Below are 16,309 nucleotides of genomic sequence, written 5' to 3'. Positions count from 1 at the left end.
TTGTCCCCCCCACCTTCCTACGAGGAGCGCTCGCAATTCGGTGTGTAAAGTACAGCCTGGGAGTCTCGGGGGCACCTTCCTCTTTGCTCTGCCTCGTGTGTGTGTGCGCGTGTGTGCGCGCGTGTGTGTGCCTCGTCTCCTTTCTCTCTCTCTCCCCTTCTTCTCCCTTTCCCTCTCCAGCCTGTGTGTGAGCTGTGAGCACTGCCGCCGCCGCCGCCGCCGCTGCCCTTTGATCCCGGCATTAGTGTTAGTTAGGGGCTTGGAGACACACACGGAGCAGCCATAGACACCGCCGCACCAGCCCTCATTATTGACACCGCATATGAGCACACACTCTCTCCCTCGCCCATTAGATCCATTTCCATTGAAGAATATTGCGACCGGGGACAAGCCAGGTGCACGACCGGGCGGGGGGGAAGCCAGAAAAGGTGGGGGAGGAAGGGCAAGAAAAAGGGGAGAGGGGAAAAAATCCCTTCTCCTTGGCTCCAGGAAAAGCAGCTTCTCGACCCCCCCACCCCATTTGCCCAGGAGAAGAAATCCAGCCTCTGCTGGGCAGCCACCCTTTGCCCCCGCTTTGTGCCTGCCTCCGCTGCCCCCTTTGGCTTTTTATTTTTTTTTTTAATTTGATCTCCCATTAAACCAAGGAGGAGAATGTGAAAAGGGGGGAAAATGCCCAGGAGGAAGCAGGAGCAACCCAAGCGCCTCTCTTCACGTAAGTGCTCCTTTTTTTCTCCCCCCTTCTCTCCCTCTCTCCTGTTTCCCCCCTTCCCCCCCCCCCCCGTCTCTGCCTGCCTCCTTCCCCTCCGCAGCCTCCTCCGTTGTTTTGTGCATTAGTTTAGGGTTACAGAGGTGAAACTGACAAAGACACAGCCTGGGTTATTCCTCTTTTAGGTCTGAGCTGAGGCAGCCATGTTGGTGATGAACAGCCTTGTGCCCTTTTAATTTCCCCCCTCCTCTGTGTGTGTGTGTGTTCGAGAGTGAGCGAGCGAGAGAGAGACGGTGTATATGTGTATGTGTCTCCCTCCCCTCTCTTTCTTCGCTCTTCTCGCCCTCTGTCTCCCCTCCCCTTTCTTGTGATTGTGCATTTGTTGTATGTGTGTGAATGGATCTCTCTTTTAAGGCTGAGCCTCTCTCTCTCGCTCTCTTTATTGGGGTGGGGGAGTTGCAACTGGAAGGGAGAGCGGTTTGCTGGCGTCCTGTGCGGAATCAATCGCGAGGTCCGTCTCCGGCTAAAGGTTGCGGCTGGGCATGTCGGCCCCAGAGCCGGGGAGGAGAAGGGGAAGAGCGGCGGGGAGGGCGAGGTAGGGAGCGGCGGCGGCGGCGGCGAAAGCACACACACACACAGAGAGACACAAGAGTCCGGGGCTGCCGCTTTGCCGCCGCCGCCGTCGCCGCGAAGCGCGGGGGGGGGGGGCGGCAGGAGGGAGATCGTGGCATGCGAGGTCCCTGCAGAGCAGAGGGGGAGGCGGCGGCGGCGGCAGCGGCGGCGGAAGCGGCAGGCGAGCTCGGGGCTGCTGCTTCTCCTGGCTGCAATAAAATGAAGGGTCAGATGAAGCCAGGGCGAGTCTGAGGCTCTTCAGCGCCGCTGCCCCAAACCAGAGCTGTAGAGCTCGGGAGAAACTAAAAGTGCATCTTGCTCTCCTCTTCCTCCGCCTGCAGGCAGTGCACACATTACACATTGACACAGCAATTCACCCCGTCCCCCCTTTTTCCATCCCCCTCCTATTTGTCTCCCCCTTTTCCCCAATTCTTTGCGAGACAGTTAACTTTTTCCCTCTGCTTCCTTCTCGGTATGAAGAAGCGAACCAGCGCTCTTTAAAGAGGAAGCAAACGGGGAGCGTGGGGGAAAGAGAATTTATCTTCTCTCTCTCTCTCTCTCTCTCTCTCTCTCTCTCTCTCTCTCTCTCTCTCTCTCTATATATATATATATATATATATATATATATATATATATATATATATTCCCGAGGAGAGCCTTCACCGGCCCCCGCGGTGCTCGATCTCTAAAGAAAGGAGGAAGGAAGGCGGCGAGGGGGCGGCGGCGGCGGCTGTAGTGGATTTAGGGGTCATTTTCTTTCTCTGCCTCCGGCACATATGTTCCGTGCATGCTCGCTCAGCCCCTCCCTGGCTGTGCCCCAGGGTTCAGTGTCGGCGGGCTGAACTGCTTATGTGTCAAAGCCATGGTCGGTCACCTGAAGTTCATAAGGGAGGGGGAGGGAGAGGGAGGGAGGGCTAAGGTTGTGTGGCGGGTGTGCCTTGTGGGAGCGATGTGTGTGTGTGATGAGAGTTACACCCCCCACCCACACACACGCACACACAGAAGAGTACGATCGATTACTTTCCCTCTCCATGTGAAAGGTTCGATACTTTATAGAAGGAAAGGGTCTTGAGAGGAACCCCTCTCCCAATTTCCTTCCCGCCCTTTGATCCATTCTCTGCCTCTTTTCTCTCTTCACCCCATACTTATCAGTCTGGCGCACATGAACCGAAGCAGAGGTGGAGACAAAAATGGCACTTAAGGGCTCATACATACATCTTGCTCCTTTTTCTTTGCCGCTCAACCCAAGGCAGTAGGACTTACTAAATGACCCTCCCTGTGCACTTCTAGGCCTCTCTCACACACTCAGCATCGCCCTCATATTCGATTTGGAGAGAGAGAGGCGCTCCTATATTCAAAACAGAGTTCAGGAAGCTTGCACAAGCGAGTTTCCTGATCGCGCAAGGGGCTACGTTTGCCCCCACTGCTTCTGCTCTCCTTAGATCACTGCTGTTTTTTAAGGAGGGGTTGGCAGGGGCAGAAACCTTTCCTTTTGGTAGGGGTTCTTTTAAATATTCCTGTGTATGAAACTGCGGGGGGGGGAGCCGTTTGTATTAAAATGTACCAAGCACTAGAATAACGTGGTGATCAATATATGCGCGGATGAGAATTTTAAATATAAACAGTCTGCAAGGGTGTTTTTTTGTTTTCAATTGGCCTCTGTTTGTTGGAAGTCGGGATCGAGAGTTTGGAAAGCGCGTTGCGTATGCGGTTGAAGATAGCTATGCAAGCAGCTGCAGACTGCCCTGCTAGTGACCTTGACCTGGACCTGGTGCTGCTGCCCTCACTGTCTGTTTCTCTAGGGCAGAGATGAAATTCTGTCTCCATTTTAGCTCGCTTGGGAAGGATCTCGCTTGCATACAGGCTGCTTCTAGCTACAGTTGGATTTACTGGGTGTTTTTTTAAAACACCCCCACACATTCCCACCCCTTGATTCTAAGTTATATTATCCATTGGTCACAGGCGTTTGTAGGGAAGTTAACCTTTATTAAACTACAAGGTGCAATGGCCTTTGGGAAAACAGGGTGTGAAAAATCCAGTGTTTAAAATGTGGTGCCCTATTTCTTGAGCCTTGATGCTTAGTTTTAAAACATGTTAAGCATTTTCTGGTATGTCTGGCTCAGTACAGAAGGGGAGGTGGCTTGTAGCAGTGCAAATGGACTGTGAGTTAGGCCCTTTGTGTACGTTTAACATAGGTATCAAAAATAACAATAAACAAGTTCTTAAAGTCTACATGCATCTTTAGAATAAAGTATATGCTTTGACGAGAAGTAGTTTGATGCCATTTCTATTTGGTAGAGAGTTCTTGGATATATGGTATTTTATCATCTTCTAAGCAAACATAATCATTCCATAGTTCAACATGAAAAGTGCAGGAAATGTGTTAAGATGATAAGTCAGTATCAACTCTGTGTTAACTCTGTCCCTTCCAACTTGTGCAGTAAAGTCTATGTGTTCTCTTATTAATTCTTAAGTAATACATTATAATAACATGCAAATAGAGTATACCGCATTGTACACTACCAGTACATTACATCTTGTAGTACTGTCATTCTCAAATTGGTTTATTATATAAACAAAATCCATTGTCTGAAAAGTGCACATTGTATATTTTGACATTCTTTCTTAGCAAGTGACAGATTTACTATAATAGAAGGTGGTGCTAAGTGTACTAACTTTCTAAGTTCTAAGCTTGTTTAATGAAGGCTGATGCCCTAAACTTACTTATCAACAAGTAAGTCCCATTGAATTTGACAGAGCTTTCTTGTGAGCAAACAACTTTGGGACTGGGTTGAAACTCCCAATTTTGCACATGCCAACAGTGATTGTTTTTAAGGCTGAACAATTGACAGACATGTCTAATGCTAAGCACTTACGTGTGTTTGTAAGTGTATGATCCTTGCTTGACCTTATTTGACCTTACTCAAAAGTAGGTTTACAGCGCATAGCAGTTAAGGTAATCCTAAAGATTTAGGCTTTTGTTAGCTTCTTAGATAACTTTTTCATCAAATACTGACAAAATTTAGTTTCACAGGACCTGCTTCCCTGTTGGGATCTTGGGATAAATATATGGGGAACTAGACTCCCAACTTAAATACATGCCTTGAGAGAAGATTTATATACGGGCAAAACTTGACAATTATGATAATTAAAATAATCTAATTATAGGAATGGAGAAGACTGTGCTTTCATGCTGTAAGAAAAAGCAACTGCAAAAATAGCTTCAAGAATGCGATAAAGACTAGGTCCAGGATTCAAAGGCACCCCTCTGAGGCATGTAGAAGCACTAACCTATGTATTCCAAAGATGTCCTGAAAACTAGTGTAGTGTTTGTTAGAATGCTGGCTTATGACCAGAGAGATCCAGTAGGCCATAAGAAAATCCCTACTTGGCCATAAGACTCAGTTGGGTAACCTTGGAGGCCAAAGTCTCTGCAGTGTGGTGTAGTGGTGAAGAGTGTGGGACTGGGACTCAGGAGATCTGGGTTCGAGTCCCTGCTCAGCCATGGAGCCAACTGGGTGACTTTGGGCCAGTCACAGACTCTCAGCCCAACCTACCTCACAGGGTTGTTGTGGGGATAAGATGGAGGAGGAGAATGATGTAAGCTGCCTTGAGACCTTTGTAGGAAAAAGGCAGGATATAAATTGAAAAATGAATAAAATAAACAAAGGCCCCTAAATGGTCACCCAGTGAATAGCAGGTATTCCTGTAGTCATATGGTGCTATGATTTATGGGAGTTTGAAATGCAGATCGATACATACTCAGTATTTTAATTTAATCAGGGACAAACAGTTTTGTTTTCTAGCATATCAGGAATGTAGGAGCAGTTGTAAAGCATGGAATGGTAATTGGGGGTGTGGCAGAAGAGAAATGTCGTGAGATACATGGCCATCTAACGTCTCCTCCCAACATGGCCATAAGACCATAACATCCAGCAGAATCTTAAACTTGTGCGCTACCATTGTCTCTGTCTTTTTCATTCTAACAACCTACACCCATTGTGATAATAAGATGTGGGAAAAGGAAAACCATCTATGCCACCTTAAAGGGGGACATATAAATGTGATAAATACATAAAAAACCTTATTTGCTTACCTGCCAAATATACTACTTATGCTTCATATTGAGGCCATTCCCAGAGTTTGGAGTCTTAGAATCCTAAACCTAACCCAAACATCTCAGTATATAACAGATATCTGAACAATAGTCTGAATCCCAGCTTAGAGTTGATACACATGCAAGGGTCAGAGTTAATATTGAATGCACTTCTATGCCTTCCATTCATTAGGAATGTTCATCATTCATTCCTACAAAATCAGTTATACTGCAATTGTGTATATGTTTATTCAGATACAACCCCCCCCCCAAGTTCAAGTCATACAGATAAGTAGATAAAGGATTGCAGTCTTAGTCATTTAATTCTCTCTACATTTTTTAAAGAGAGACAAATATTTGATCATGTTGAATTATTTGACCAGAATGTCACCAGAATACCAGAACAATGTGCCCACATGTCATAACACTTTAAAATCTGCTTAGAGAGTCCTCGGACTAATTTGATGTGGAATATAAATGGAATAAATAAATAAATATGGCAACATACACTTTTCAATTATGGATATTTTACCTAAAAAGTATATAGCAGTTAGTAATAATAATGTGATGTGATGTGATATAATAATAGTATTTATACAGAGTGATTCATATGTACTGTATTGGTAATAAGCCCATTAGCAACTGAAACTCCAGTTTTCCCCAGTTTTCTGAGCTTGCTTAGAATTTTTTATGGGAACGGTAGGGTCACTAACTGTTGTGAACCCAGACTGGAGATGAAGTAGTATAGGTTTGAGGTATAGATCTATGTAGGAGAGCAATGACATGGGAGCAATGGAAAGAATGTGTGGCACATACGAGCTGGGCAAGAAGGGAAGTAATGATGAAGAGGCAAGTGTACCCTATGAAAATGAAAGGCCTGGGGGGTATGCAAAGTCTAATAGTTCTAGAGGGGAACATTTTCTGAAATATTGTGAACAGCTTTTGGGGACATGCAAGGCATGAAACATTCCTAGATGAGCACTCTAAACCCTAAATTTGAAATAAATGTTTGCATATATGCACCCAGATACCTGTCACAGATTATGATGGAAATGCAGACAAGGAGTCACTGGCAGACTTTGTTTCAAGGAAACAAGAAATCTTTTGTGAGTTGTTGATCACAGTCTACAGTTTTTTTTTCAGTGACACACACAACAGTTTTCAAACTTTTCCAATTAAGATCAGGAAGGTACTGATTTCCAAATCTTAATACTCTTCTGTTAGGGAGAAGCCCCATTGAGCTGCATTCCTGAGCAATTTGAGAACAGGATTGTTGCACCTTTAAACATGTGGCCCTCAGTGAGATACACTTAGTATGTTAACAGTGTAATCTTGTATACTCAGAAGCAAGTCCTATTGGATTTGATGGGGCTTACTCCCAGGTAAGTGTGTATAGGATTGCATCCTATGTTTACTAACAGCTCAGAGATTTTTCTGGAAATATTTCAGGTTGTACCTTATAAATGTTTCATGTTGCTTATCTTTTGTGGATAAGATCTTACTATGGTCAATGAGGAAAATACCAGCATAAAAAGCTTCAGGAAGTTGTGCATGGCTGAAAAGTAATGCTCAAAAGGAAAACTATAATAAATTGTCATTATTGCTTGAGATAGGAATGTAAGACCAAAGAAAGTTAACTCAGAGGTTGAGTTTGCATGCCACACAAAGTGTGGAGGTAGTACACTTGGTGGTAACTTAACACATTTTCTCCATCAGATGATCTAAACCCCTGGCTGGTTCTGTCATTTTCTGTCCCGTGTACTGTCTTCCCACTCTTGCCATGCATCCCAGTAGCTCCACAAGCAAAATCCCCTTTATTGCTCTATTGTTTTTGAACTACTTTAATTGGCTCTTATTGATTGGTCTGCTGAGGTTTTGAGGTGGGTTCTCCCTCTTCCCCCTCCTGGTTGTATCCCCATCTTTAATGCTTCCTAGCCAATTCAGCTTCTAACTTTTTTTATGTTAAACACTCCCTGTAATTTCACCTACTACTCACTTAAGGTATTTACCTACTTACTGTTTCAGGAAGTAAAGAGGGTGATGAACACAGTGCTCTACCAATAGGAACAAAGCAAGTACAGATATGTGTGTGTTTCTAGGAGGCTGTGCATAGCAGAGATCAGATGTCTGGAGCAGCCCGTTCTGTTGCTGCTTTTCTATGGGATCTTATGATATTTCTTAATCACATACAGAAAGGTGGAGCTCCAGGGTCTGGACTTCACAACAATTGTGGTAGACAGAATCCATACAACAGACAATTGTTTCTTGTCATGGTTTCTGGACCTGAACCAAGCTATGACGATATACCATGATAGGGTTTGGACAGCATGACAAACCCACAGTGTTGGTTACTTGTGATGTGTGAATGCAGTCAGTATATCAGACCCTTGGACCAGTCAGCCAAGCTTACATTCTCAACACTGACTGGCAGCAGCTCGCCAGGTTTTCATGCAGAGATTTTCCTTCTTTATGTGAGGATTCTGGGGTTTGAATGTGGGACATTCTGCCTGGAAAGTCTGCCCTCTGCCACTGAGCTATAGCATCAGTGCAAATGCCAAATTTATTTATTTAAAACATTTGTATGCCACCCATTTGTTCCACAGCATGTCTGGGTAGCTTGCAGCCATAACGTAAAGCACAATAAAAACTAATTACAGCATATTAAAATACAATGTTAATAAAATACAGATAAAAATACAAAACAGATGGTCAAGTGGCATTAACTACTATAGTATTTTTTTTAAGGAAAGTCTTTGCCTGATGCTGAAATCATTTCCAGGAAGGGAGAGCACAGAAATGCTGGCATGATTTATACAACATTTTAATGAATTCTGTATATGAAAGTCACTTACATTTAATTCTAAAGTTCAACTGTGTAAAAGCTCATATAAGGGTGCCAAGACCAAACAGTGCACATGTGGAATATTTATTTATTTAAGCTACTTATATACTGCTTGATATCATAAGATCTCTAAGCAGTTTACATAAGAAATACAATGTAAACGCAATATAAACTAATAAATCCTTTAAAAACTTTACTGGGATAGCAAAACAGAACTGTGCAGTTGCATGTTGGGGAAAGCCTGAATAAACAGGTACATCTGCAAGAGGCATCTAAAAGTTTGCCACATTTTCAACTCTTGGACTGCGTGTGGGAGATTGTTCCAGAGGGTAAGTGCAACTACCAAGAAAGTATATGACATTACTGGATGTCATTGTGTTGGTCATGGGACAACCAACAAGGGCTCTTAGGGAGATCTTGGGTAAATTTTGTGTATATAGGGGGAAATGGTTTGCTAGGTGTTCCTGACTCACAGGCAGGCTTTTGGCAATTGAGTTCCAAGTCAAGATGGCAGAAGTTTGGAGTTCCTCACATATGAGTACCATGTGTTTTACGTGTGGCGGTTCCCAGGCTCAGACTTCCTGCCTGGGACCTTGCAGAGCTGCTTCCAGTCTGGCTTGGTGTCAGACAACTTCAGAAGTGAGAAATTAAGGTGTCAGGTGGATTTCTGATGCCTTGAGGCTTAAAAGAATGAGTGTTAAGCAAAAATGCCAAGTTTGTATTTCACTCATGAGTTCTATCTTGAGCTTAGACAAGCCACTATTGTCCATCATTAGGCCCATTAGTAGATATGGAGCTACTAATGAGCTTCATACAGAGTCTTATAAAGTTTTTAAAGACAATGCCTATGAGTACTAGATAAAAATTTGCCCTGCAGTTCATTTGAGCCCTCACCATTGGCTATGCTGATGAGGGCTTATAGTTGCAGGCAAAACATCTAGAGGGGAACAAGTTGCTCACCCCTTGCATAAGTGTGTGTGTGTGTGTGTGTGTGTGTTTGAGTGACGTAGTTATTTTCACACTTTGGTCAAAATCTCATAAACTTTATGATTAGAAAGTTAGAATGCATAGTATAGTCACAAGACACTTATTTGAACTTATTAAAATATTTCTAAAGTTCTTCATCCTTCTGTATACTAGTAATGTATACAAGGGCATGGACCACCTAATTATACCAAAATAATACACAATAATAGAGTTAGGAACAAAAAACCGTGCATAGCAAATATCAAAACTATAGAGCAGTTAAAAGGCTGAAAACTTAAATGCCTGGGCAAATACAAAAGGTTCTAACCAGGCACTGAAAAGATTGTTACATCAGTGCCAGTCATACCTTTATGGAGAGGGTATTCCACATTCAGAGGGCCACCATAAAAAGGCTTTTTTCCTTTTTGCTATGTGCATCTCTCCTGGCAAAGGTAGTGAAAAAACTCAGCTGCAGATTTAATAGCAGGGGAAGGGTGTGTCACTCTTCCAGGTACAGAGTGCCAAGTTGTTTAGGGTTTTATTTATTTAGTATTGTTTATTTAAAATAATCTATACTGCTATTATTTTCATAGAAAATCTCAAGACAGTTTACAAATTTAAGAACATAGAAATATTTTATAGCACTTGATTAAAATAGGATTAAATCAAATATATATTAATTAACAATTAAAATACTGGTTAAATAAAAAGATTTTGATCTGGTGCCGAAAAGAATAGATTCGGCACCAGACAAACCTCTGGGGGAGCATATTTCACAAATGAGGCACCAACACTGAGAAGGCCCTTGTAACATCCCTCCTCACTTTCTTCAAGGAGGGCTCACAGAGAAGGGCCTCTGTAGAAGATTTTAAAGGCCAGACAGGTGTATATGGAAGGGGGAATTCTGGGCTTTATATGTTGTCAGCACCTCCAGGACCGGAGCCATATGATGAGGTCTGCCAGTCCCTGTCAATAGCCTGGATGCTCTATTTTGTACCAATTGAAGTACCCATATCATCTTTAAGGGTAGCCCCACGTAAAACACATTGCAATAATCCAAAGAGAAGGTTACTAGTGTGTGGGTCACTGTTGTCAGGCTTTGTCTCATGCAGCTGACGTACCAGTTTTAAAGGTAAGCATGGGCACCTTGAATTTGGCTTGGATTTAAATAGGTAATCAATGCAGACCTCTTAGAAATAATGTAATACAGTTCTACTTGGCCATCTGAGTTAGAATATAGGCCACCCTATTCTGTACTGCTTGTAGTTCCATGTTGTTCATGATAGTGATACGGAGTGAAGCATGGATATGAGTAGTAAGGCAATGGTGTTAACTACAGCCCAAAGTTTATTATGGTGCTTGCTCCTATATAATTATTGGTAACCGTTGTGAATACTGGAGAACGTGGGAAACATGCAAGTGAATTGATACAGGAAGCATACAAAGCAAAATTACAGCAAGGCTTCCCACATAAACAACTATAGTCAAACCACAGGAAAGAAATAAATGTGTGGAAACTTCCAAAAGTCTACAGTCAGTATAAGTGGTCAATGGCCATGAGTATCTCTGTAGCACACATCAAGTTGTTTTGCAAAAGACTGGGCACAAGAAATAAATTAGGGTTCATAAAGATAAAGAGCTCATAATGTACTTGAAATAATTTCCTCCCTTAACTGTGGGTGCTTACAAAGCATCAGCAGTATAGCAACAATAGAATACAAAGAGGTAATGCTGCATTATCAACTGATGATGAGAACTAATTTCAGAAATAAGTGGATCACAGATGGATAGTTCTGTCATAGGTTGAATTAGGAACCTTCAGGAACTGCTTATCAAATATAAAGATTAACACATTTACGCATACATAGCCAATACCATAGATGACAGGATGTTATCAAAAGAATCTAGGTAGACCGGACTCTAAGCCAGAACTAACAGGATGAAATTCAAAATGGTAGCTGTAAGGCTTCAGCAGATCAAAGATACAAATGGGCGATGGAGGGGGGCGTGGCTGGCTTGATAGCTGTACTTGTTAAAAGGCCCTATTTGTCTTAGTAGATCACATGCTGAAGATGAGCCAGTGGTGTGATGCAGCTACTAAAAAAGCAGACACAGTTGTGTATAACGTTAACAGAACCACAGTGTCTTGCCCAGGAGAAGTAATGTTTCTGTTTTCTGCATCAGTTAGGCTGCATTTGCAGTACTGTGTCCAGTTCTGGGCCCCACTTCTTAAGAATTAGAGGGCATTGAGATAGGAGTAACCGGGATGGTGTTGTGTATGTGTGGAAATCAAGTCCTGTGAGGAATGACTGAAAAGGCTGTATGCTTAGCTTGGACTAAGGTGATTAAGGGGATATGGTAGCAGTCTTCAAATATATGGAAGGCTATAATGAAGAAGATGGAACAGACCTGTTCTCTGTGGCTCCAGGGGGAATGGGTGGAAATTTCAGAGAAGCCAATTTCTGCTAAATTTTAGCAGAAACTTTCTAATGTTGAGAGCTGTTCAGCCATAGAACACGCTGCCTTTGGAAGAGGTAGATTGCCCTTCACTGGAGGATAGATGGCCATACAGCAGAGATGGGCCAATCAGTGCCTGCACTGAGCAGGGAGTTGGACTAGCTGCCAATCATCCCCCATAAGCATGACTATTTACTTTGATGACTGGAGTGATGAAAGCTGCAGTCATATGGGAAGTTCTGGCATCAGTACCACACCACAGACAGACCCACATGGAAGGAGATTTAAATATTCTTGCACAACTACAGAGTTCCAGGCACAGAACAGTGTTGTTTGGCAACAGCAACTATCACTGAGTGTCTGTGAAATAGGCCCACCTCAAGGAACCCTCAATAACTTCCCTAATAGTGAAATATACCTCATTAGGAAAATCTCTCTCTCAAGGCCTGTGATCCTGTGGAAATTTCACTTTTATTTTTCAAAGCACAGACCACATAGGACTGAAATGTATTACAAGTGGGACCTGCAATTCTTGGAATATATCCTTGTATAGTACTAGGAGAGGCATGATTACTATTCACTGACGGGCTTTTGCAGACTAATTCCCTTCTCTGCCCTCCCCTTCCAGTTTTGCCTATCAAGGCAGAGCACAACATTCTCTAAGCAATGGAAGATCAGAGGTTTTTGACTGGCTTTTGGGAATTGTTGTTTTTTAAAAACTTTAATTTACAAATGTATGTATCTTGGGACTCCCCCAAGGCTGTACAAGCCGCTACTTTAATTCTGGGTGACTTTGGTTTGCTTCCAAAATAACAGGCACTGAGCCACCCAATTTTTTTATTGGAGAAAATCTTCCTAGAGGATTTTCTGTGGGTTCTCTGTGTCAATCAGGTCTTTATGCAGGACTGCATACACAGGGAAACGAAGGGATCCATTCTTAATATTCTTCAGTAACTTGCTAAAAGAGATTAAAGTGTATGAGGAACATTTCACACCGTTCCTATTCATTATTTTTGACATTTCACTGCTGTAGTGCAGGATACAGTTCACTGCTGACAAGAGGATTCATGTAGGGGAAATTATTGTGGTTAATCTGAATGAGTTAATAATTTCATTGCTATCATACAGCCATTTTAAGAGTTTGGGAGAAGGGGGAGGTTCTTTCCTTTATTGTTCAATTTATATGAGTTGTGTGTTATTTAATCTAAAACTATTAGGGTGCACTCCTTCACCCCTCTGCTCCTATTGATCATTCAGATGACATAAAGTATGTAGATATAATTCATATCATACCTTTCACATCTACCCATTTTGTTTATTTTTTAAACTGCATTCCCCCCTTTGTATGCATCGGCCTGTCCAAAGTCATAAAACATTTTCTGACTTAGTAAGAGGTTGATAGTGTAAAATGTCTCTTGATTTTGAGCAGCCATTTGTACTCCCAATTTCCTTTGAATGACATTTGGGACATGGTAGGGATGAAAACTGAGGTAAAGTTCAAGTGCTGACTCTATAAACAACCCCCAGTAAGAGGAACAATTGTGTCCAGGGAAACTACAGAGAGCCGAATGTATTCCTATAATGAATGACAAAATCATCACCCAGTTTGTAAAAGCGATTCCCTCTCCAACATGTCAAACAGGAGTGGGAGGAGGGATTAAGGAAAGATATAAAACAGAAGGGTTAGGAAGAGCCGGTCAGTTTGGAATGAACTATTAGTAATTTTCTTGTAATTGAATCAAAACAGATCCCAGAACTAGATAATGAGAGCATGACCTACAAATGAGGACTTTTTGGAAAGCAAAAGGGCTTCTAGCATGAGGCTTCATAAAGCCATGTGATGTCAAAGTGTTCTTTCTTACTTTGTAAATAATGATGCTGGGTCTAGTTTCCAGTGTGCCCACTTTCTGCTGCTTAGTTTGCTGAGTGTACAATGTAGCTATAGTTTATTATGAGCAGACTGTGTTCTATATATCATAAGGAAATAGTATGTAAAACAAACAGATTGTTAAAGGATGAGTGTCGGTTTAGGTATATTTTCCTCTCTCTCTCTCTCTCTCTCTCTCTCTCTCTCTCTCTCTCTCTCTCTCTGTGTGTGTGTGTGTGTGTGTGTGTGTGTACACATGTGCACATGCATGTGCATGTGTGTGAAAGGTAAGGCTTATATTTTCATTACAAGATTGCAATTAGATTTTATTATTCTTAAGGGTAAAGGGCCATAGCTCAGTGGCAGAGTACTTAATGCATGCAGAAAGTCCTGGTTTCAGTCTTTGTTGTCTCCAGTAATGCTGGGAAAGATTCTTGTCTGAAAGCTTGGAAAACTGCTGCCAGTTAGTGTAGACCATACTGAGCTAGTTAGATCAGTGGCTTGACTCAGTATAGTATTCCTTATAACTCAAATTCTGAAAATGAGCTAAAACAGTTTGCAGAAACAGTGGTTGCCTTTCTTACAACTTTGGGGAAAACAGCAGGGCCAAAGCATATGCTGGGCCAGGGCAAAGCTTAAAGACACAACAAGCAGTGAAATCTGGTGGGGTTTGCAGTGGGTTGTTCATTTTTGTTTTGCTTCATTTTGTTTTGTTTGTTTTCAAACGAGTGATCCATGATTCAGTTTCTAGCACAGAGAGCTTAATGTGTGTTGTGGATCGCAGTCACTACTTTTGCAAGCTGTTTTAGTTTGCTTTCAAACTTCGAGTGCATAAGACTACCTTATTAAGAACCTTCTTAGGTTGTGATGTCCAGTCCAATACATGTCCATTGTGGACACTTTTGAAAATTAGCTTCTTCTTTTGCATTATTTCTGGTTTTAATGCCTCCCTTTTGGTTTTTGCTCTTTTGGAATGCAACACCTTCCTATATTCTGTGTTCCAAAGTATTGTACATGATTGGAACCTACATGGAAAAATTCTTCGAAGGTGAATGTTGCTGGTTACTAAACTTTTGAGTGAATATTTTCTGTTCCATAACAGGTTAAAATTAATAAAAACTGTAGACTTGACGCTTTAAAAGATTATTGGTATAATATAGGAGGCTCTTCGCCCCTCTGCTTTGTTGATTGTGAAGAGACCAAGGGAGCAGTTGTTTAGTTTTGTAAGGATCCTGTTGTCCAGCACTCTGAAGCATGCTGTACACCTACATAGTCTCACCATACAAAAAGCCCATTTGCTCCTACACTAAAACTTTCTTCAGTTATTCTCCACTCCAGCTTATGAGTACCATAATGGGAGGGGACGGCAGATGACCCTCTTGGCTTCACCTTCTACTTCAAGTCACCATTGCCGGGTCTGCAACCCTTCATGTCTTGAGGGCTAAGCATCTTCAATGGGAAACCTCTTCATCAGAACCATGGTCTTCAATGAATAGAGCTGGATCCCCACTGAGGTCTCACCACTTAACTACATGGAGGTTTGGTGACAAGTCATCATGGAGGAGACAGGCTAACAGGCATTTCCTCACTCGCCCCCTTACATGATTCTAATAAAGGTGGTGGGGTAGGAGAACAACTGAAGAAAGCTATAGTAAACTAGAATGAATGCTACCAAGAAAGCTGCTGCTTTTTGTCTCTGACCTCATATACATAAATCATTTTATCAATGCTGGGATTAAAGGTAGGATTTGATTTTTAAATGTAACAGATCTTCAGGTATAAACACATTTTGTCCAGTGATTATTCTTGAAGCAGGAGCAGGAGGAACCAAGTTTAAATCTCTTTTCAGTCACAAAATGCTTGAGTAATCTGGGACCACTCTCATTGTTTCAGACTAACATAACTCACAGGGTTGTTGTGAGGATAAAACGGGGGCAGGAAATAATGAATGATGGTCATTAATTTGAGATCTTGTGAGGGAAGGTAAGCAATAAAAATATTACAGGGGTATCTGGTATGCCAGTTGCTCCTTGCTTGTATGTTTTTAAAACTTTTTATGCCTCTTTGAGCCTTAAGATTATATCTAATTATCCATTATCAAATGAGGGTGGCTTGTATGTGGGATAGTCATTTAGGCATCACCAGAAAAGAGGAAATGCTAGACCAAAAACAGGGCAATATAAATATAAATGTGTTTATAATTTGTATATACTATGTATGTATAATTTTGAATTTAGAAAGAAATATTGTAATTTAAGTAGAAAAACGATGCATGTTTGTTTATTTATTTATTAAAACATTTCTATGCCACCCCTTGCCGAAGCCTCGGGGCGGCTCGCAACATAGAATAAAATACACAATAAATTAAAACAATAACAATTAAAATATATACATTAGAATAAAATAAGCCGCCCTGGCCAAATAAAATTCAATAATATTAAAATTTAAAATGCTGCTTAAATAAAAAGGTTTTCGCCTGGCACCGAAAAACAAATAATGACGGTGCCAGGCGGACCTCTCTGGGGAGCGCATTCCATAACTTAGGCGCCACCGCTGAGAAAGCCCTCCTCCGGGAGCCCTCAGTGAAGGAATCTTTCACTGAGGGCTCCCGGAGGAGGGCCTCTCCCGCTGATCTCAGGGGGCGGCTGGGCATATATGGACGTAAGCGCTCCTTCAGGTAACCAGGACCCAAGCCGTTTAGGGCTTTATAGGTCATCACCAACACCTTGAATTGGGCCTGGACTTCAATGGGAAACCAGTGAA

General features: G+C 42.1%; 1 protein-coding gene across 4 annotated transcripts in view; it reads left to right on the top strand.

Moving 5' to 3' along the window:
* Window positions 1-289: 289 nt before the first annotated feature.
* The window catches only part of ZNF827 (zinc finger protein 827), a 135,760-nt gene continuing 119,740 nt past the window's right edge, over window positions 290-16,309 (top strand). For all 4 annotated transcript variants that reach the window (XR_006414826.1, XM_044430998.1, XM_044430997.1 and 1 more), the window contains exon 1: window positions 290-712. Coding sequence is in view for 3 of the 4 variants with exons in the window: in XM_044430998.1 (XP_044286933.1) it covers window positions 670-712 (43 nt within the window). In the remaining variant the exon portion in view is untranslated. The remainder of the gene's footprint in view (window positions 713-16,309) is intronic.

This window comes from Varanus komodoensis, unplaced genomic scaffold (genome assembly GCF_004798865.1).
Source record: "Varanus komodoensis strain SLA01 unplaced genomic scaffold, ASM479886v1 scaffold21, whole genome shotgun sequence".
NCBI classification, from domain to species: domain Eukaryota; kingdom Metazoa; phylum Chordata; class Lepidosauria; order Squamata; family Varanidae; genus Varanus; species Varanus komodoensis.
Note: the sequence above shows the minus strand (reverse complement) of the source record. Positions and strands in the feature narration are given on the sequence as shown.